The sequence below is a fragment of the Myotis daubentonii genome, chromosome 3 (assembly GCF_963259705.1).
Source record: "Myotis daubentonii chromosome 3, mMyoDau2.1, whole genome shotgun sequence".
In the NCBI taxonomy this organism is placed as follows: domain Eukaryota; kingdom Metazoa; phylum Chordata; class Mammalia; order Chiroptera; family Vespertilionidae; genus Myotis; species Myotis daubentonii.
The window spans coordinates 192,741,400-192,763,572 of NC_081842.1; the positions used below are offsets into that span (position 1 = coordinate 192,741,400).

The 22,173-nt window shown below is 42.0% G+C and overlaps 1 protein-coding gene and 1 pseudogene across 12 annotated transcripts in view; one reads left to right on the forward strand and one right to left on the reverse strand.

Annotated features, from left to right (window-relative positions):
- The window catches only part of MAST2 (microtubule associated serine/threonine kinase 2), a 182,709-nt gene that overhangs the window by 118,343 nt on the left and 42,193 nt on the right, over window positions 1-22,173 (forward strand). For all 12 annotated transcript variants that reach the window (XM_059689995.1, XM_059689996.1, XM_059689997.1 and 9 more), the window contains one exon: window positions 18,985-19,076. In XM_059689995.1, coding sequence (XP_059545978.1) covers window positions 18,985-19,076 — 92 coding nt within the window. The remainder of the gene's footprint in view (window positions 1-18,984; window positions 19,077-22,173) is intronic.
- On the reverse strand, window positions 18,565-18,675 carry LOC132231950 (U2 spliceosomal RNA; annotated as a pseudogene).

The window sequence follows — 22,173 nt, forward strand, 5'->3', positions numbered from 1 at the left end:
GAATATTTTTTCCTCATCTGTGTTTTGTATTTTATTTTCTTGGGAGTCTTTTGAAGTAAAAAAATTTTGTTATGGATCATGCTTTTGGTATTGTATTTAAGAACTATTTGTTCTCAAGGGCATAAAATTTTTCTTTGTTTTCTTCTAGAAGTTTTATGTTTTTAGCTCTTAAATTTCTATCTATGATCCATCTGAGTTAAATTTTGTGTATGGTATGAGTTAAAGGTCAAAGATTGTTTTTTTCTTTTTTAAATATGAGTATTCATTTGTTCCAGCATAATTTTTTTAAAAGGCTATCAGCTTCTCAGTTTTTATGAAGGAGCCCAGTGGAATTTTGATAAGGATTGCTTTGAATTTATAGATCAGTTTGGGGCAGATATTGTCACCTGGATGATATTGAGCCTTCCAATCTATGAACATGGAATCTCTCCCTCTCTCTCTCTCCCTCTCTCTCTCTCTCTCTCTCTCCCTCTGTCTCTCTCTCTCTCTCTCTCTCTCTCTCTCTCTATATATATATATATATATATATATCTTCTTTATCAATATTTTATAGTTTTTAGTGTACTAGTCTTACACTTCTTTTTTGAAATTTATTCCTATTTTATTCTTTCTAATGCTCTTGTGAATGGAATTATTTTCTTAATTTCATTTTTTGATTGTTTGTTACTACTATATAGAAATACAACTTATGTATATATATATTCATGTATCCTATGATCATGCCAAGCTTGTTTATTAATAGTTTTATAAAGTTCCTTGAGATTTCCTACATATAGGGTCATTTTATTTATGAATAATAACTTCTTTCTTTCCCATCTTGATGCTATCATTATTATTATTATTATTAATTATTATTATTTCACTGTCAAGAAGCTCTAGTACAATGTTGAATAGAATTGCAAAAGTAGACATTCTTGCCTTGTTTCCGCTTAGGGAGGAAAGCATTCAGTCTTTCCCCATTAAAGTGTTAGATGTGGGATTTTCATAGGTTGAGGATGTTAACTATTCCTAGTTTGTTGAGAGGACTTTGTTATGAATGTATGTTGGACTTTTGTTAAATGTGTTTTCTGCATTTATTGAGATTATCATGTTCTTGTTCCCTTTATTTTATAAATCTGGTTATATATCCTATCTAATAAAAGAGAAACATGGTAATTAGTGTACGACCACTATCCTTCCCATTGGCTAATCAGGGCAATATGCAAATTAAATGCCAGCCAAGATGGTGGCCGGCAGCCAGGCAGCTTAAAGTGAACATGAGGCTTGCTTGCTTCAGTGACGGAGGACTCCAACGTTCTCCACCTGCCGCTGCAGGCCTCTGAGCTGCAACTCTAAGCAACTATGTTACAAATATAGAAGCTAAACAAAACCCCAGAAACCTGCTTTAGTCCGTTGGGCTTCAGCCAGCAGGATTGCAACATTGTTTCAAATACAGAAGGTAAACAAAGGCCAGAAACCTGCTTTCAACAGTGGAGGCGCCTCCTAAGAGCTGGAGCCTCAGAGCTAAAGCTGGCCCAGAATTAAAAAAAAGAAAAAAAGGAGTGGTTGGGAGCTTCAGTCACTCGCCAGCCTGAAAGTAGCTCTCAAAGAAACTTGTCTGGAAGTGTAACCTGGAATTGGGTTTATAATTTGGAACTTCCAAAGAAATCATGGGAACTAGAGAAGACAAACCAAATATACTACAGCTTCCCAAAACACTATGCAATCAGGAATAACTTTACATTACTTCATTTTATCAAGGCCCATATTTGTGGAAGGCCTCTGTAGTAAAAGTGTACTCCATTAAAAAAAATACATCTTTAAGATCAACCAAAGGACTTGTATGCATGCATATAAGCCTAACCAATGGACACAGACAACAGGGGAGTAGGGGGGTGAGGGCATGAGTGGGGGGGTGGGGGTGGGGCAATGGGGGGGGGGGAAGGACACATATATAATACCTTAATTAAAAAAATTATCCTATCTAATAAAATAGAAAAATGGTAATTGGCGTACGACGATACCCTTTTCATTGGCTAATCAGGGCTATATGCAAATTTAGATGGCGGTTAATTTGCATATGTAGGCACAATGCAGGGAGGCGAAAGGGAAAGCAGGAAGAAGCCCCCTGCCACTGACAGTGATCGGAAACCAAGGGGGGATCTGGGGGGCCGCCTTTGCCCTGCTCCCCAGCCATGATCGGAGAATCAGGTGCCTTTGCCGTCCTGGCCAGTGATAGCAGGAAGTAGGGGTGGAGCCAGCGATGGGAGCTGGGCACAGTCGAAGCTGGCAGTCCTGGGAGCTAGGGGTCCCTTGCCTGGGCCTAAAGCGAAGCCCACGATCGCGGGGCGCTGCAGCTGCGGGTCCCCGCTGCCCGGGCCGGATGCCTAGGCCAGAGGCGTTAGGCCTGGACAGGGGTGGAGCCTGCACCCACGGGGAGCTGGGGGTCCCCTGCCCAGGCCTAACACCTCTGCCGGAGGCCTCAGGCCTGGTCAAGGGGCCGATCCGGTGATTGGTGATCGGAGGGTGATGAGGGTCAACTCCTCTGGCCGAGGCATCAGGCCTGGGTGGGGGGTGGAGCCGGGGATTGGGGGGATATGATGGTCCCCTTGCCCAGGCCTGAAGCCTGGGTCAGAGGCGTCAGGCTTGTGTGGGGGGTGGAGCAAGCGATCAGAGGGAGATGGGGGTCCCCTGCCCAGGCATGATTCCTGGGCCAGAGGCCTCAGGCCTGGGCGGGGGCCAGAGCCAGTTATCAGGGGGAGATGGGGGTCCCCTGTCCAAGCCTGACACCTCTGGTGGAGGCGTCAGGCCTGGGCAAGGGGCCGATCAGGCGATCGGAGGGTGATGGGGGTCTACGCCTCTGGCCGAGGCATCAGGCCTGGGCTGGGGGCAGAACCAGTGATGGGGGGAAATGAGGGTCCCCTGCCCAGGCCTGACGCCTCTGTCAGAGGCATCAGGCCTGGGCAAGGGGCCGATCCTGCGATTGGAGGGTGATGGGGGTCAACGCCTGAGTGCTCCCAGTATGTGAGAGGGGGCAGGCTGGGCTGAGGGACACCCCCCCCCCCACACACACACCCAGTGCACGAATTTCGTGCACCAGGCCCCTAGTGTGTGTGTGTGTGTGTGTGTGTGTGTGTGTGTGTGTGTGTGTGTGTATGTATATAAATATATATATATATATCTTTAGTCTCATTGGCCACTTTCCATTGATTACAAGAAATGTACTGCTTTAAGAATACATTACAGGACTATCTTATTTATTAGTTATCCAAATAATAATAACTGTATCAGGCACTGTCCTGGCCACTGGAAATTTAGACATGCTTAGAATACCCAGATTCTGAAGCAGTGTTCACTCTAAGGCTTTTAAATTTCTCTCCCATCTCTATTACCAAGTCTATTTAGATAGAACTCTGGGAATGTGAGCATCAACTACAGTCACCAATGGCATAATTGTCTGGTTTTCTAGGTGGTGGGTGCATTTACTAAAGTGTGGGGGCAATTCTTTTCTTATCTTTAGGTTGAGGATGGGGACATGCTGCTCCTGCCCTGTTAGAGAAATTTCCCACTCTATCACATGATTCCAGGGGAGGAAGAGATTGCACTGGTTTACATTTGGCCAATTTCCCCCTCTCCTCATATCTTTTCCTTTAAAACTATTGATTTATTCCAAGCGTTCTGGGTATATTAAATCCATGGTGGTACCTTGGACATTGGCATTTAAGCTTTGGGCATATATACATGTTTGTTTCTTTTCACTGTAAATTGTGATTGTTGCAGGAGCGTGTTGCTGAGACTTTTAGGCTTGGCTGTTTTAATCTGCTAGGAGCTGAATCACGCTTTCCTTGCATTGTTGGTGGTCTTTTTTTGCTTTAACAGAGTGAAAGGGTTCAGGATTGTCCAGTGTAGAGATAATCTGTACCTCTTTAATTTTTGTCTGGATTGAGATAGTTCTTTGCTGCACCTTGATTTAGAGTAGGTGGTGGCAATGGTAGTCAAGATGGTCATGACTAAAGAATTTGGTGAGAACATAGTCTTTGCTGAGTCTTTGCTATAGCAGGTCTCCTCTCAAATATTTGTCGCTATGTCAACATTTTGCTCCAATCCCTATAGTAGCTCTTTTCTTTTCTTTTTCCCAGCTTTATTGAGGTGTAGCTGACATATAATACTGTGTAAGTTTTATGGCATACTGATGTGATGGTTTGATACACATATTTATTGTGAAATGTTTACCACAATAAGGTTAGTTAACACATCGTTCATTTCACATAATTACCATTTTGTTGTTGTTCTTGTCCTTGTTATGCTGAGAACATTAAAGCTCTACTCTCATAGCAACTTTCAATTACTGCAGGTCCTCAAGTCACATTGTTTTATTGAAATGCTCTAGGAACTTAACTCTTGTTTATATCAATTAACCTGTGGTAAATTGGTTTCATTATATGTCATTTTGCTTAAAGTCACAGAATCTATTGATGATGTTAAGTGAGGGCTTACTATATACAATATAGTATTGCTAACTATAGTCACCATGCTATATATTAGATCCCTGCCTAGGATAGTTCTTTTTCTTTTATATGTTTTTATTTGATTTTAGAGAGGAAGGGAGAGGAAGAGAGAGATAGAAACATCAATGATGAGAGAGAATCATTGATCGTCTGCCTCCTACATGCCCCCTACTGGAGATTGAGCCCAGGCAACCTGGGCATGTGTCCTGACTGCAGATTGGACCCTGACCTTCTGGTTTATAGGTCAACACTCAACCATTGAACCACAGTGACTGGGCCTAGGGTAGTTTTTGTTGTTGTTGTTGTTTTCTTTTATTGTCTAAAGTTTTACTAGTGCATATGTCTCCTTTTTCCCCGATTGACACCCCCCCCCATTCCCACCCTGGGTAAGCCCCCACCTCCCCAGTGTCTGTGTCCATTGGCTATACTAATATGCATGCATACAAGTCCTTTGGTTGTTCTCTAACTCCCCCCCCCACCTCCCCTGCCATTTGTCTCTGAATCTATTCTTGTTCATCAAATGATGTTGATTATTATATCCCACATATGAGTGAGATCATGTGGTATTTATCTTTCTCCGACTGGCTTATTTCACTTAGCATAATGCTATCCCGTTCCATCCATGCTGTTGCAAATGGTAAAAGTTCCTTCTTTTTTATAGCGGCGTAGTATTCCATTGTGTAGATGTACCACAGTTTTTTAATCCACTCATCTGCTGATGGGCAGTTAGGTTGTTTCCAATTCTTAGCTATTATAAATTGTGCTGCTATGAACATAGGGGTGCATATGTCCTTTCTGATTGGTGTTTCTGGTTTCTTGGGAAATAGTCCTAGAAGTGGGATTACTGGGTCAAATGGGAGTTCCATTTTTAACTTTTTGAGGAAACTCCATACTGTCCTCCACAGTGGCTGCAACTGTCTGCATTCCCATCAATAGTGCACGAGGGTTCCTTTTTCTCCACACCCTCGCCAGCACTTGTCGTTTGTTGATGATAAGGTAGTTCTTGATATCCTATCTGCCCACCATTTTTCTTAACCCTGAATTTAGTAAGATTATACAAAATGTCCTTGTTCTTCTGGATACTTGCCTTTTGAATCATCTTTACAATGAAGCTCCACATTAAAGTCCTAGGGCAAAGAGAATGTAAGTTCCATTAGGCTTTCAACAAAAATATTCGTACCTCATTGTGGCTTAGGCAAGCTACCTAGCCTCTCTGTGCTTCAGCTTCCTTTTCTGTACAAAGGGGATAATAAAACACCAACTTCACAGGATGTGAGATAGTATATGTAATGCTTTAAACAGTGCCCAGTTAGCACTTAATAAATATTAGTTATTTGATTATGGTTTTAAATGCCTAGCTAAATTCAGTAGACTGTGAGGAAAATCCCAAGGGACTTAAATCTAAGAGACAAAAAACACCTAACCTGTGGAAATCAGTGTTAAAACTTCCAAGGAAGACGGCCCGGGAGGGATGTGTACTAGTCTTGATATCCATGACAGGGAAAAGGGTATAAGGCCTTGGTCTTGTCTCAGGTAGGGATACCATCCTCTAGGTTAGTGTAGAATTGAGACCCACATCAAATTAGGACCCTCAAAGGACTTTACCCTCAGAGAAGGAATGGACTAGGGAAACAGTTTACCTACTGGATGAAAAGAAGTTTTTTAATCTCCTCTGGGTTTTAAGTAGTTCTCTTAATAATAAAGGAAAATGCCTACCTATTGGGATAATCACTTTTGTAAGTTGTATAAATGTCTAATCACTATGTTGTACACCAGAAACTAATATAATATTTTATGTCATCTGTAACTGAAAAAATAAAAAGAAGATATTTGCATACAAAAAGAGAGAAGCAAGTCTCCCTTGAGAATTTTTAACTCTAGACCAGGGGTGGGCAAACTTTTTGACTCGAGGGCCACAATGGGTTCTTAAAGTGGAACGGAGGGCCGGAACAAAAGCATGGATGGAGTGTTTGTGTGAACTAATATAAATTCAAAGTAAACATCAACACTAATAAAAGAGAAAAATGGTAATTGGCGTACGAGCTACCCTTTTCATTGGCTAATCAGGGCTATATGCAAATTAACTGCCAACTGAGATGGCAGTTAACTGCCAACAAGATGGCGGTTAATTTGCATATGTAGGCACAATGCAGGGAGGCCAAAGGGAAAGCAGGAATAAGCCCCCTGCCACTGACAGTGATCAGAAACCCAGGGGGGAGCTAAGAGCTGGGGGGCAGGGCAAAGGCGGCCCTGGGGCCGCCTTTGCCCTGCCCCCCAGCCATGATCGGAGAATCAGGTGCCTTTTCCGCCCTGGCCAGTGATAGCAGGAAGTAGGGGTGGAGCCAGTGATGGGAGCTGGGCACGGTCGAAGCTGGCAGTCCCAGGAGCTAGGGGTCCCTTGCCTGGGCCTAAAGCGAAGCCCACGATTGTGGGGCCGCTGCAGCTGCGGGTCCCCGCTGCCCGGGCCGAACGACTAGGCCAGAGGCGTCAGGCCTGGGCAAGGGGCCGATCCTGCGATTGGAGGGTGATGGGGGTCAACGCCTGAGGGCTCCCAGTATGTGAGAGGGGGCAGGCTGGGCTGAGGGACACTCCCCCCCCACACACACCCAGTGCACGGGGATCAGCGGAGCCGCGAGGCCTCCTGGCACCGGCATCAGTGTGACAGGGGGCAGTGCCCAAACCCCCTGAACCCCCTGATCGCCCTGTGGCTCTGTGTGCAACAGGGGGCGGGGCCACAACCTCCCTATCCGCCCTGCTCTGTTCGGGACAGGGGAAGGTGCCCCAACCCCCTGATCGCTCTGCGGCTCTGTGTGTGACAGGGTGTGGTGCCCCAACCCCCTCCCCCTCCGCCCCCCCCCAACGGGTCCTGCTCTGTGTGTGACGGGGTAGAGCCATAACCTCCCCTTCGGCCCTGCCCTGAGTGTGAGAATGGCGGCGCCCCAACCCCTCTGATGGGCTCTGCTCTGTGAGTGACAGGGGCCAGCGCCCCAACCCCCTGATTGGCCCTGCTCTGTGCGTGACAGGGGGTTGCGCCGCAACCTCCCTATCGACCCTGCCTTGAGTGTGACAGGGGGCGGTGCCCCAACCCCCCAATCGGCCCTACCCTGAGCGTGACTGAGGGTGGCATCGCAACCTCCTGATCCTCCCTGCTCGGTGCATGACATGGGGCGGTGCCCCAACTCCCCAAATGGCCCTGCTCTGAGCCCAACCAGGGGCTGCACCTAGGGATTGGGCCTGCCCTCTGCCACCCGGCAGCAGGTCTAAGCCAGCAGGTCGTTATCTCCCGAGGGGTCCCAGACTGGGAGAGGGCACAGGCCGGGCTGAGGGACCCCCCCCCTCCCTCCCCGAGTGCACAAATTTTTGTGCACCGGGCCTCTAGTCATTACATAAAAGGGTACGGTCTTTTTTTTTTTTTTTTTTTTTTTTTTAGTTTTATTTCAAACGGGCCGGATCCGGCCCGCAGGCCATAGTTTGCCCACGGCTGCTCTAGGCCTTTATCTAACTGAATTTGAGGATTGGAGTTTATACTGTTGGTGTGGTCTAGGAACTGTTCTGGTCTGGTAATAACCCTGACACATCTTTCAGAAACAAATTCAAAATTTATTTTAAATGACACACCCTCAAACCAGGTAGCACAACATTCCCTTGAATAAAGCTGGACTGAAGGTGAGTTCACAGTACAAAATTATAGACCATAGAAGGGAACACTTCAGCACAAGTGAAAATAAATAGAAAGTTTAAACTGTAAGATTAGACTCTTAAGAACTTCAGAGAATAATATTATGGGTAAAATCGATAAAATAATTATATTTAAAATGATCCTATATAATAAAAGGCTAATATGCAAATCAACGAAATGGCAGAACGACTGGTCGCTATGATGTGCACTGATCACCAGGGGGCAGACGCTCAATGCAGGAGCTGCCCCCTGGTGGTCAGTGCACTCCCACAGGGTGAGCACCTCTCATCCAGAAGCCAGGCTCCCCAGTGGGCTCATGGCTGGTGAGCTGCAGTGGCAGTGGTGGTGGCAGGAACCTCTCCCACCTCCACTGCAGCGCTAAGGACCCCTTGGGGGATGTCTTGGACTGTGAGAGGGCGTAGGCCAGGCTGAGGGACCCCTCACCCCAGTGCATGAATGTCATGCACTGAGCCTCTAGTTTTGAATATAAAAGAAGGAAACAAAAATGAAAGAAAAGACATTTAATTTTAAAAGACCAGGCAGGCGTATTTAGAAAAGTATACTAATTACACTTAGTAATATTGCATCATTGAATTTGAAAACCCAACATGTGGACAAAGTTTGTAACATTGTATCTGGAGTGCAGCACAGATATAGAAAGATGTAAAATATGAATGAGAGCTAAGAAAAATGAAAGGTACAATAAAATGGTCCAACAGAATATACAGTATTGGGGGTGAGGCAATATTCATAGAGATAATGACTAACACCTTCCAGAATTGATTACAAACAAACAAAATAATATGAATCATGACAAGTAGAAATAAATCCTCTTCTATATATATATTGCAGTAAAATTGCAGAACCATAAAAACAGGTTTTAAAAGGAAGTAAACTCTCAAGAATCCACAAAAGCTGAAAGAGTTCTTTTTTTTTTTTTAAATATATTTTATTGATTTTTTACAGAGAGGAAGGGAGAGAGATAGAGAGTTAGAAACATCGATCAGCTGCCTCCTGCACATCTCCTACTGGGGATGTGCCCGCAACCCAGGTACATGCCCTTGACCGGAATCGAACCTGGAACCCTTCAGTCCGCAAGCCAACGCTCTATCCACTCAGCCAAACCGGTTTCGGCTGAAAGAGTTCTAATAAATGAGTTCAGCAAAGGAGTTCGCCCAAGAAAATGGAAATGCACAAATATGTATAGCAGCATCAGTTATAGTACCTCCAAAACAGAAACAATCCAAATACCCTTCAGTCAATAACTAGATAAATAAAATGTGGTATATTCACACAATAGAATATTAGCCATAAAAAGAAATGAAATACTGATAAATTGTATAACATGGATGAGTCTTGAAAACATTATGTTAAATAAAAGAAGCCAGGCAGAGAAGGCCACATAATGAATGTATGAGTCCGTTTCCATGAAATACTCAAAATAGATGAATCAATAGAAACAGAAAGTACATTGGTGGTTGTCTAGGGGAAGGTACAGGTGGTTTTTTTGTTTTTGTTTTTTTTAGGTGGTGAAAATGTTCTGGAATTAGATAGCAGTGATGGTTGCACAGCCTTGTGAGTGTATTAAAAATCACTGAATTGGCCCTGGCCACGTGGCTTAGTTGGTTGGGGCATCATTCTGTACACTGAAAGATTGCCGGTTTAATCTTGGATCAGCATGCATACAGGAGGCAACCAGTTGATGTTTTTCACCTCTCTCTCTCTCTCTCTCTCTCTCTCAAAAATCAGTAAAAACATATCCTTGGTTGATGACTTTTTTTAAAGCCACATTGAATTGTACACTTCAAAAGGTTGAATTCTTTGGTAGGTGAATTATATCTAAAAAATATAAGAAGTTAATAGTACAAAAATAAAATAAAAGTCAGCAGAGAAAAAAGAAAAATTAACATCAAAGAAACAATCCTAAGAACAAGCTTCTCAACAGTGATAACAGGAGCAATATGATAATGGAATAATGTTTTTAAGGAATTGAGAAAGAAGTTATTCTCAGCAAGATGCTGCGGAATTCTATACAGCAGGTCCTCGATTGATGTTTTAATGTCTTTTTGTTACAGTTTTGATGAGATGCCTTGGAACTTAACTCTTGTTTATATCAATTAGCCATTGGTAAAATTGGTTTCATCATACTTTGTTTTTCCATAGTTCCAAGAACCCATAGATGGCATTGAGGACCTGCTAAATTATCATTAAAAATCAGTGAGCAAAGTAAAGACATTTGCAGACAAATGTTAAATTGAGGAGGTTTGTCACTATTAGATTCTCACAGAAATAATTGCTAAGGTGTATATTTGAGAGAAAAGGAAGAAAAGTATGAGATCCAAGAGGGAATGCTGAGCAAAGTAATTGGAAAATAGATGAGTAAATCTAAGCAAGCAATTATTGTATAGTACAACAATAATTAATAATTTGGCCATATAAAGGCAAAATAGACCTGAAATACTGGACCACAATGAAATGTAAATTTGGAAGAGGGTGGGGAAGAATTGGAGTTAAGATCTTTTTAAAAAAAAAATATATATATATATATATATATATATATATATATATATATATATATATATATATATTTTATTGATTTTTTACAGAGAGGAAGGGAGAGGGATAGAGAGCTAGAAACATCGATGAGAGAGAAACATCGATCAGCTGCCTCCTGCACACCCCTCACTGGGGACGTGCCCGCAACCAAGGTACATGCCCTTGACTGGAATCGAACCTGGGACCTTTCAGTCCACAGGCTGACGCTCTATCCACTGAGCCAAACCGGTCAGGGCTGGAGTTAAGATCTTTTAATTTGGTTCAGACGGTCATGATGCTAGTTAATCTAAGACAAGAGTACCTGTTAAAACTTTAATAATAGTAACTACTTTTAAAATATATATATATTTTTTTATTTCAGAGAGGAAGAGAGGGGGAGAGAGAGATAGAAACATCAATGATGACAGAGTCATTGATTGGCTGCCTCCTACATGCCCCCTACTGGGGATTGAGCCCACAACCTAGGCATGTGCCCTTGACCAGAATCGAATCCCGGATCCTTCAGTCCGCAGGCCAATGCTCTATCCACTGAGCCAAACCAGCTAGGCCAAAAATAATAACTACTTTTTTTTAAAACAAAGAGAATAAACTGTATAATTTCCAAACTATGGACCAGGGGTTAAGAATTACTTGATTGCTTTTCTCTGCCAGTAGCCCTCTTGCAAACATGGTGGACGTTCCTAAAACCCGCTGAATTTTCTGTAATAAGTGTGGCAAGCATCAACCCCACAAAGTAACACAGTACAAGAAGGGCCAGGATTCTCTGTATGCGCAGGGAAAGCGGCGTTATGACAGGAAGCAAAGTGGCTATGGTGGGCAGACTAAGCTGATTTTCTGGAAAAAGGCTGAAACTACAAAGAAGATTGTGCTGAGGCTTGAATGTGTTGAGTCCAACTGCAGATCTAAGAGAATGGTGGTTATTAAGAGATGCAAGCATTTTAACTGGGAGGAGATAAGAGAAAGGGTCAAGTGGTCCAGTTCTAAGCTTCATGTTTTGTTTTATTATATGACAATAAAATCTTGATATGTTCACTTCAGAAAAAAAGAATTACTTGATCAATGCAAAGGGACTTGCCATCCAAAAGGAAAGGTAGAGTAAAGGCATTTGGGGAAGAGCAGGTTGCAGTTTGTATAAGGAAATTGGGAAGGTGACACTTAAGTAAAATCTTGAAGGAGGTATGGGGATTTTTGCTATTGCATAGTTGGGGGAAGGACTTTCCAGGTATATGAAACAATTTATGTATGGTCCTAAGAGCTAGATATGTCTATGAAATTAGCAGCCTTTGGAAGGTTTTGGACAGATAAGTGAAATCTTCTGATTTATGCTTTAGAAAGGAGCACTCTTGCTGCTTGTTCTGGGAACAGACTGGGGCTTGAAGACTAAGAGTAAACTAGAGGGACTAGTTAGGAGGCTATTAATCCAGGCAAGAGAGAAATAATGGATCGTCTTCAAACAGCACCCTTAATTGACTAAAAGAATATGTATTTTCTCCCTCTGTAGCTTCTTCATCTTCACTGGGTCATCAGCTTGGTTGCTACTCTGAAATAACATCTGGAAGTGCTGGACCTTAAATGGCCCTAGATTCTTCTCTATTTCATTGATGATACTTAATGAAACAGAAATGTGTTTTGTTTTGTTTTCATTCTAAGTTTTGAAAGGAAGTAGCCAAGTGCTAATCAGTTGTGAAGTGCTCAAGTTCCTAAGAGCAGCTGGACTCCTGGGATTGGGAGATTGCAGAGGCTTCAGGGGTTTGCAGCCATGCATCCTACCCCTTACCCTATACTGCTGCAGGCTGAGAAGCAGACTTCTCAGATAAATTGATGGCAGCTCCTTCAGGTGTCCAGATTTTCTGAGTACCTGCTAGTTCCTTAAGGGAGGGATTTTGAAGGCTAGGAACTCTCTAAATATGACCACAATCCAGTGGTCCCACAGATATGGTACAGTGTGCCTTGGTCCTTGTTCCCACTATCCACTGAGATGACCATGGTAAAGATGTAAGAAGATGAAATGCCAGGCCTTGCTCTGAGTGACCAAGGGATTGGGATGGTACAGTAGTCTGCCCTTATCTGCAGTTTTGCTTTCTGCAGTTTCAGTTACTTGCACTCAACCATGGGTTAAAAACATTACATGGAAAATTCTAGAGAGAAACAATTACTAAATTTTAAATTGTGCCCCTTTTTGAGCATTGTGATGAAATTGTGCACTCTCGGCTCTGTCCTGCCTGGGACATGAATCATCCCTTTGTCCAGCATATCTCCACTGTATACATTACCCACCTGTTAGTCACTTAGTAGGCATCTCCTTATTAGGACTGTCACAATATCACACTGCTTGTGTTCAGGTAACCCTTATTATACTCAGTGACAACCCTTTCTTTACAGCATATTGTAAAAGAAAGGGCCTTTTATTACAGTATCTATAGATATAAAAGGATAATATACAAAGTGTTCCCTCGTGAGTTCGACCGGGAGTTCAATCGCTCACTATGACGTGCGCTGACCACCAGGGGGTGGTGCAGAACAAAGGAAGGCCCCGGCCGGCAGCTGGAGGCCTCCATCAGCCCAGGCCTAGGGACCCTACCCATGCACGAATTTCATGCACCAGGCCTCTAGTATTATTATAATTGTTCTATTTTAATATTAGTTATTAGAGTCCCAATGCACGAAATTCGTGCAAGGGGCTCGGCCCTCACAGCCCCAGCTTCATCCAGAAGGTCGTTCAGCTGTTTGGTCTAATTAGCATATTAGCTCTTTATTATATAGGATTGTTAATCTTTTACTGTGCCTAATTTATGAATTAAACTTTGCCACATGTTGTATGTATAGGAAAAAGCATGGTATAAATAGGGTTTGGTACTATTTGCAGTTTCAGGCATCCACTTGGGGGATCCTGGAAGGCAGATGAGGGGAGACTGCTGTATTGGGCAGCAGTCTGGTTTAACCAAATGCAGTAGAGGATCAACTCAAGAGGCTTCCAGGTTACCTCCCATCAGCTAAGAGTTAGTGTGCCTGACTCTGTAAACATCTAGTACTATCATCTTACTGGAAAGAAAAAATTAAGACTTTTTATCTTCTAGGATCCTGGAGAATTGGCCAGAGTCTGTTGAAATGGAAAAATTAGCCATTTCCTAGTTTTGGATCTCAGCTGAGTCATGGCATCTGTACCGGGGTGCCTGACCTTTTTTCCCCCTGGCAGCTATTGCTGATTTGCCAAGTGAGATTATGTGTACCTTCATAAAAAGGCATGTGGCCTGGACATACGATCTTCAGTGTTTTGAATTTTATTTTAAATAAGATATGGCAAATGAAATTAGTATCAATTATCTGTCCCTGCAGTTTTAAGAAATCTTTATTTCTATACACAGGGACTTTAGTCATAATGGTTTGATATGCCTTACATGGACCAGGGGTACAGGTATCCTCTTATTTTAATACTGTAACAAATTATACTCATCCATTTATTCATTCATTTAATGAATATTTATTGGAAGCTTACCATGTGCCAGGCAGTGTTCCAGGCATCAAGGAATACAGCAGTAAACAAAGCATGCAGCAGCTCCTGACCTCGTAGAACTTAGATTCTCATGGGAAGAGAGACAACAAACAAAATGACTGTGCAAAATATATACTGTTAGATAGTAGTAAGTGCTATGGATAAAAATATAACAGGAAACGGGGGTAAGAGAGTTTGAGGGATGGTTACAATTTTAAATAGAATGATCGGGGGAAATTTGTTGAAAAGATTGTACTTGAGCAAAGACCTGGTGGAGGTGAAGGAGCAAGCCATGAGACATATCTGGGGGGAAAATAGGCAAAGGAAATATCATTTGTAAAGGCCCTGAGGCAGTGGCATGCTTCACATGTTCTAAGAAAAGTATAGAGGTCCATGTGGCTGGAATGGAGTTGGTAAGAGAGAAAGAGCAGAAATCCAGACCATATAAAAGCCTTGTAGGCTGTTGTAAGAACTGTGACTTTTACTCTCAGTGAGATAGGGAGAATTTTAAGCAGAAGAATGACTTTGATATTACTTGCATTAAAAAAATTTTCGCAGCCAGCCAGTGTGACTCAATGGTTGAGCGTAGACCCATGAACCAGGAGGTTCACGGTTTCATTCCTGGTCAGGGCACATGCCTGGGTTGTGGGCTCGATCTCCAGTATGGGCATGCAGGAGGCAGCCGATCGATGATTTTCTCTCATCATTGATGTTCCTGTCTCTCCTTCTCCCTTCCTCTCTGAAATCAATAAAAAAAAATTTTTTTGCATCTTTATTGAGGTATGATTGAAATATAATGTACATATTTAAAACATAATCTGATGGTGTTTGCCAAAGGCACACATATGTGAAAACATTAGCACAGCCAAGATCATGAACATATTTATAACTCCCAAGAGATTCCTCACACCTCTTTATAATCCCTTCCCTACCTCTGTTCTGGCGACCACTAATCTGCTCTCTGTCATTATAGATTAGTTAGCATTTTCTTGAATTTTATATAAATGGAATTATTCAGAATGTGCTCTTTTGTTTTGCTTCTTGCTTTTGGCATAATTATTTTGAGATTCATCCATTGTGTGAATGAATAGTTATTCCTTTTTATTGCTGAGTAGAATTCCATTGTATGGATATATTATGATTTGTTTGTCATTCACCTGTTAGTGAACATTTGAGGTGGTTTCTAGTTTTTACCTGTCACAAAGAATAAACAGCACATTGTTTTGTGATGCTATTTTATCCAATCTGATAATCTCTGCCTTAATTAAATATTCATTTGGAACATTTACATTTTATGTGATTATTGGCATAATTTTTTTATTTGTTGATTTGAGAGAAAAAAACCCACACACATTGATTTATTGTTCCACTTATTTATGCATTCATTGGTTGCTTCTTGAATTTGCCATGACCAGAGATCGAACCTGCAACCTTGGCATATCAGGACCACAACTACGCTCTAACCAGCTGACCTACCCAGCCAAGGCTGGTGTAATTGGGTTTTAGTCTATTATCTTGCTATTTGTTTTCTGTTTGGCCCAATTGTACTTGTTCTTTCTTTGTTATTTTTCTGCCTTCTTTTGGAATGATTATTTTTTTAAGTTTTGTGTTTGTTTTTTTTTTGAGAGAGTAAGAGTGAGAGAGAAACATCTATGTGAGAGAGGAACGTAGATCAGTTGCCTCCTATATGTGCCCAGACCAGGGGCGGGGAGCTAACTGCAACACAGGTATGTGCCCTTGACTGGGAATCGAACCTGCAAACCCTTCACTGTGTGGGCTGATGCTCTAACCACTGAGAACACCAGCCAGGGCAGCATATATTTTAAAGGTGTAATCCACAGAACTTGCTGGTTGTTTTGGATCTTGGTGTGAAGAAAAGAGAAGAATCAGCAATGACTTGTAGGTTTTTACCAAGCTTCTGGATGAATGGTGGTGCCATGTAATGAGATAAACACAACTTAGGGGAGTAGTAGCAGGTTTTAGAGGAAAATTAAGAGCTCTGTTCTAGAAGTGTTAAGTTTGAGATGCCTTTTAGACATCCAGTTGGAGATGTCAATAGGCGTTTGGATATATGAGTATTGCAATCCGGAGAGAGCACAGAATTAGCAATAATCTGGGTATCAATCAGCATCATAGATTTAAACCTATGAAACTGGAAAAATCACTTAGGGAATGAATATAGGGAGAGAAGAAAAGACATTTCAGATCAGAGCCTTAGAGTACTAAATGATTTAGAGGTCAGGAGGAGAAGGAACTAGCAAAGGAGAATGAAAAAGGAGCAGCTAGTGAGTTAGGAGGAAAAGTATTATGTTCTAGAAATTAAATGAAATATCTCGAGAAGAGTTACACAGATATTAGATTGAACGAAAGAAGCCAAATATACAAAAAATGCATAACCTTATAACTCTACTTATAGGAAGTTCAGCAATACAAAATTAATATATGGTGGTGTTACAGAAGACCGGAGGAAAAACCAAGCCAGGCTTAGGGAGTTACATTTTAGTTATGTGCAGGCCCAGAGAAAAATGTGTCTTTCAAATTCTGGGCCCCCTGCCCCCCCCCCCCCCCCCCAGGCAACTCTCTTTATTTATACTTTTTCCAGTCCTTTGTCTCCCAATTTGGGATGAGACTTCTGGGCATTCTGAGAAAGAAGGCCTGTGTGCTGGGAAGGGGCCATGAGACCATATCTCAAGGCTTGGCCTGGTGCTAGCACTGACAACTCTGTCTGGGGCATAGTTTATGGCCTCTCTGGAATGGGAGTAATCTTATTTTCCTTATTATTTAAGCAAGCAAGCGTTTACAGAAGCCAAAATTGCAGGGTTAAAGTTTCAAACAGCAGTTTTTATATAAAATGGTTGGGGGACAGGGAGTTGACAGGAAAGGGGCCCATGGAAACTTTCTGGGATAGTGTAATTATTCTGTCTTTTGTTTGGTATGTTATGTGGATGTATATAATTGTTAAGGCTCATTGAACAGAACACTTAAGATCTGTATATCTTATTGAGTGTAAATTATATCCCGATTTTTTTTTTAAAGAGAGTTAAAACTGTCATGATATTGAGAGATTATATAAAATGACTGAGAATGAACTGTTGTCAATAATGGCCTTGAAAATGGTGTAAACTTTTTTTAAGGTCAAGGAATAGAGGGAGACTGTTGAATTAGAGCAGTGGTTCTCAACCTTCTGGCCCTTTAAATACAGTTCCTCATGTTGTGTCCAACCATAAAATTATTTTCGTTGCTACTTCATAACTGTAATGTTGCTACTGTTATGAATCGTAATGTAAACATCTGATATGCAGGATGGTCTTAGGCAACCCCTGTGAAAGGGTCGTTCGACCACCAAAGAGGTCGCGACCCACCGGTTGAGAACCGCTGAATTAGAGGCTAGAAGTCTTAGATATTTAACGGCTACTGAAGTAATGAAGGGTGCTCATGATTGGAGTAGGTATGATGGTTTCTTAGGGAAAGGTACTTATAATTTCTCATCATAATCTTGTTCTTGAGATTGATCTCAGTCCTTCTAGTGGTTTCTCTCACATTTCCAATAGCTCATTATGACAGTCTACCAGTCCTATAGAGTCTGGCTGTGGCCTACCCTCATAGCTTCTATAACCTGTTTCTTTTTCTATCATTCTCTTCTCCTGTTACCCACTTGACTTTTTTGCTATTTCTTGAATATTCTCTATCTATCTATCTTTTCTCAGTATTCACTCCAGTATGAGGATAGAGACTTTCTGTTCTTCCTTACTTTTTACCTCCTGTGCCTAGAACAGTGCCTGGTGCATAGTAGATGTTCAGTAAATATTGGTTTGGATGAATATAAATGGCAAGCTTCCCTAATGCCTTTTAAAGATGGGCTGACTTTCCAGCCCGGGTTCGATTCTGGTCAAGGGCACGTACCTCAGTTGCAGCTTGATCCCTGGCCCTGGTCGGGGTGCATGTGGGAGGCAACCAATCAATGTGTCTCTCTCACATCAATGTTTCTCTCTGTCTCTCTCCCTTCCACTTTCTAAAATGAGTGGAAAAATGTCCTCGGGTGAGGATTAACAACAAAAAAGATGGGCTGACTTTCAAATAAATGTATTTCAGAGGAAGATGTAGCATGAAATGGCTTTCCATCATGATTTGGTTTTCTCCAACCACAAGAAAAAGCCTCAGACATTAACATGTAGTGGAAAACCAACTTTATAGAAGGAACCCAGGCCTGTTTTGAAGCTTATGGTGAGATGAGAATATTAATTAATGGATTAAGCAGTTTAAAAAAAGAAATTTCATAGATTAAGTTAATAGTTTAGTTTTTATGACTAGAACATTCATTTTTGTGAGATATGAGAATATTTATGACTTATGATTTTTGTTTTCTAAATAAATTTGCAGTGGTTATTCTTCATTAGATACCATTTAAACTGATAAGAACAGATACTACACTTGATCTTAGCCAAAAGGCGAGAAGCTATCATTAGATACCATTTAAGAAATGATTATTACCTTTAGGGAGCTCCTTCTGTTTGCTTGGGAAGCAAAGGGTAAAATGGCAATGGCAATACAAAGTAAAAGTTAAAACAGTGACAAAGGTTATTCCAAGGTGGAACATAGTGAATTATGAAATCTCACTGGTGCAAACAGTAATTGCTAACCCAGTTTAAAACAAGATACTGCTCAGCCCACAGAATGGTGTCATTCTTTTGTTCCTCCATAGCCATTTAAGGTCTTTGGGCCCATAGTATGTGGCTCTGTTTTAACTAACATTTGTGTTTTCATTGCAGTTGTCGGACAAGTAACCGCAAGAGTTTGATTGTGACCTCTAGCACATCACCTACACTACCACGGCCGCACTCACCACTCCATGGACACACAGGTGAGTGCTTGAAGGTTAAGAAAGATGAAATGAAAGATGCCCAATTTCTTTCCTACTTCTCACTTTGTGTAGTTCAAAACATTACATTGTCACTTGATTTTGCTGAATGAAGCATACAGAGCTCATGAGCACGCTTTCTATGTGTTCCGTCAGTTTTTGACTTAGTTGTTTTGACCTGTCCACATTTCTTTTGGTCTTGTGCTTTATTTATCTTGGGGCTCAGTATGTATCCTGGGGCCATAGCCTCTGTTCTGCTGTGTTAAGAGTGCATTATGGCTCCAGTTATCTGGGGCCATGTGATAAAGGCTCCATTAACATTTGTCCTACCATGCCCATGGATTAAAGCCAACAGTGATGATTTTCTGCCTCATGGGACTTCTGATAACTGTTCCTTTGTTAGAATGGGAATCAGTGAAAGTGAGAGAAATATTTGTTTCATATTGATATTTACTTCACATATTGGAATTTAAGCAAATGTTCATGCATTCAGACTCTGCTCTATTTGGGCTCCTCCAGACAGTATAAGGACTGATTTACTTGCCTCTGGCTGAGGAATATGTAAAAATCATGAGGCAGACAACCTAATTTGAGTTAGTCATGTATTTTGCTCTAGACATGTATTCTTATATCCCGGGAGAGCCAGATATTGTTGAAAGGGTTACTGCTTTACAGTGAAAGTTCCAGACCTAGGGGTAATGGAAATGGAGCAGACTTGAAACCACAGGAAGCCATTCAGAACTTGCTGCCTGGATTTGGTAAGCTATGGGCTTATCTGTCTTTGGGCAATAAAAGAGTACCAAAGTAGAGAAACAGTCAGCATGAAGCCAAATAAGATAGGTATGTTCCACTTGGGTTTGTCTCTTTGATTACAGTTTACTGTGTCTTTGGAGGGAGAAAAGGAGGGGGCATGTGGAGTAGTTTTTTGAGCACGTTAAGAGCCTGGTGATTCTGAAATTGATCTTTGTCCTTTATAGAAGGGTCTCACTTTACTGGGCCCGGATCCAGGTATTCATTGTGCTCATGGCCCTTTTCCAAGAATCAATTAAACTCTCAAACACTAACTCTTACATTAGAAGACACCACCAAGAGCATGGGGTGGGGGGATGGAACCCAAGGAATTGAAGACATACTTGGCCTTTAAAGCAAAGGTCTCATTGTGCTTCCATACTTTCCCCCACAAAATTGTGCCGGGAGCCGGTCCATGCTTGCTGTTTCAAGGGACCTAGCATATATGGCATACTGTTCTTAATATGTTTGCTCACCTTCTTGGCGCTGTGTTTTAACCAAGGTCACCTCTCCGAGAAAGGTTGAATCCCCAGGTAGGGATTTTCCCCTGAAGTTAGGGAGGGAATAAAACCCCTCAACTAAGTGCCAGGCGGGTAATTAATCCCTTTAACTACGAACAATCATGCTTAAACTACATAATCTTTTCTCCCTGGAATGGAGATAAGAAACGCCCTAACCTTTGTAATAGAGATTGATAGGATTGAATCAACTGGTATAAATACAGTTGTAACAAGATCGAAACACTCAGAACTCAGAACTCAGAACTTAGAACACAGGGCTTGGAAGACAGGACCAAGAGAGACAGAGCCTAGGCACAGAACCCACACAGAACATTCTCTAGAGACAGAAGAACTTAACTGGAGAGAACATGGCAAAAGATCCTGGACAGAAACTGGCCTCAGAACCTAGAGACAGAACCTAGCGGGAGAACATGGCAAGGGATCCTGGACTGAACCTGACTACAGAGATTGGCAGGAGAACCTGACTGGAACCTGGACACTGAACCTGACTGGAGAGCCTGGACAGAACCTGGCTGGAGAACCTAGCGAGGGAACATGGCTACAGAACCTTGCTGGAGATCCGAAGCAGAACCTCTCTGGAGATCCGGGCTAGAGATCCTGGCTAAGTTGCTGATCAACTGAACGCTGTCTCCGTGTCATCCCCTCTTCGCCGACTCTGTCCACGCCTTTGGGGACCCCTGGACCCGCTGGGGTTGGACCCCGGCAAAATTGGGTTATACATTAACTCAGATAGCACATTCTACCCTGGAACTTTGTAAAAACTCAGCATATATCTGACTGGCCTTTTCATCAAATAGAAGTAAATTTAGCATGTCTAGACCTAGTTTTCCAACTGTAATGTGAGTACTGGGCAGTAATTACTATTGGCTGCTCCTCTCTCAGATGATTATCTCTCTATTTAGATTCCTGGCAGTTAGAGTTTAGGACTAAATCTTCCGTAGGGAGGTTTGATTGAGAACATCATCAGGCCTTTTCAGCCTGCCTGGGTCTGTGGACTCTAGCTTTGAGTTAATATCTGTAACATGCTCAGTTATCATCATCATAAATGTTAGTTATCATTATTATCTCTCCTCAAATCACTGCAGAAAATCCAGGTGGATATAATTATATGTATCTACCATTGATTATCATACAAATAGTTTCACTGCCCAAATATTCTCTGTGTTCTACCTATTCATTCCTCTTTTGCCCAGTCCCTGGCATCCACTAATCTTTTCACTGTCTCCGTAGTTTTGCCTTTTCCAGACTGTCATATAGTCGTTCAGGTTGGTTTATTTCACTTAGTAATATGCTTTGAAGATTCCTCTATGTCTCCTGGCTGGTGTGGCTCAGTGGTTGAGTGTCCCATGAACTAGAAGCCATGGTTCGATTCCTGGTCAGGACACATGCTCGTGTTGCGGGCTTGATCCCCAGTGGGGGGCATGCAGGAAGCAGCCAATCAGTGTTTCTCTCTCATAGATGTTTCTATCTCTCTATTCCCTCTCCCTTGCTTTTCCTAAAAATCAATAAAATATATATATATATTTTAAAAGATTCCTTTATGTCTTATCTTGGCTTTATGGTTCACTTTTTATTTTAGCACTGAGTAATGTTCCATTGTCTGGATGTACCAGTTTATCCACTCACCTAATAAAGGACATCTTGGTTACTTCCAAGGTTTAGAAATTATGAAGAAAGCTGATGTAAACATCTGTGCAGATTTTTGTGTGGACTTAAGTTTTCAGTACACTTTGGGTATTTACCAAGGAACTTGATTGCTGGATCATATGGTTAAGGGTATGTTTAGTTTT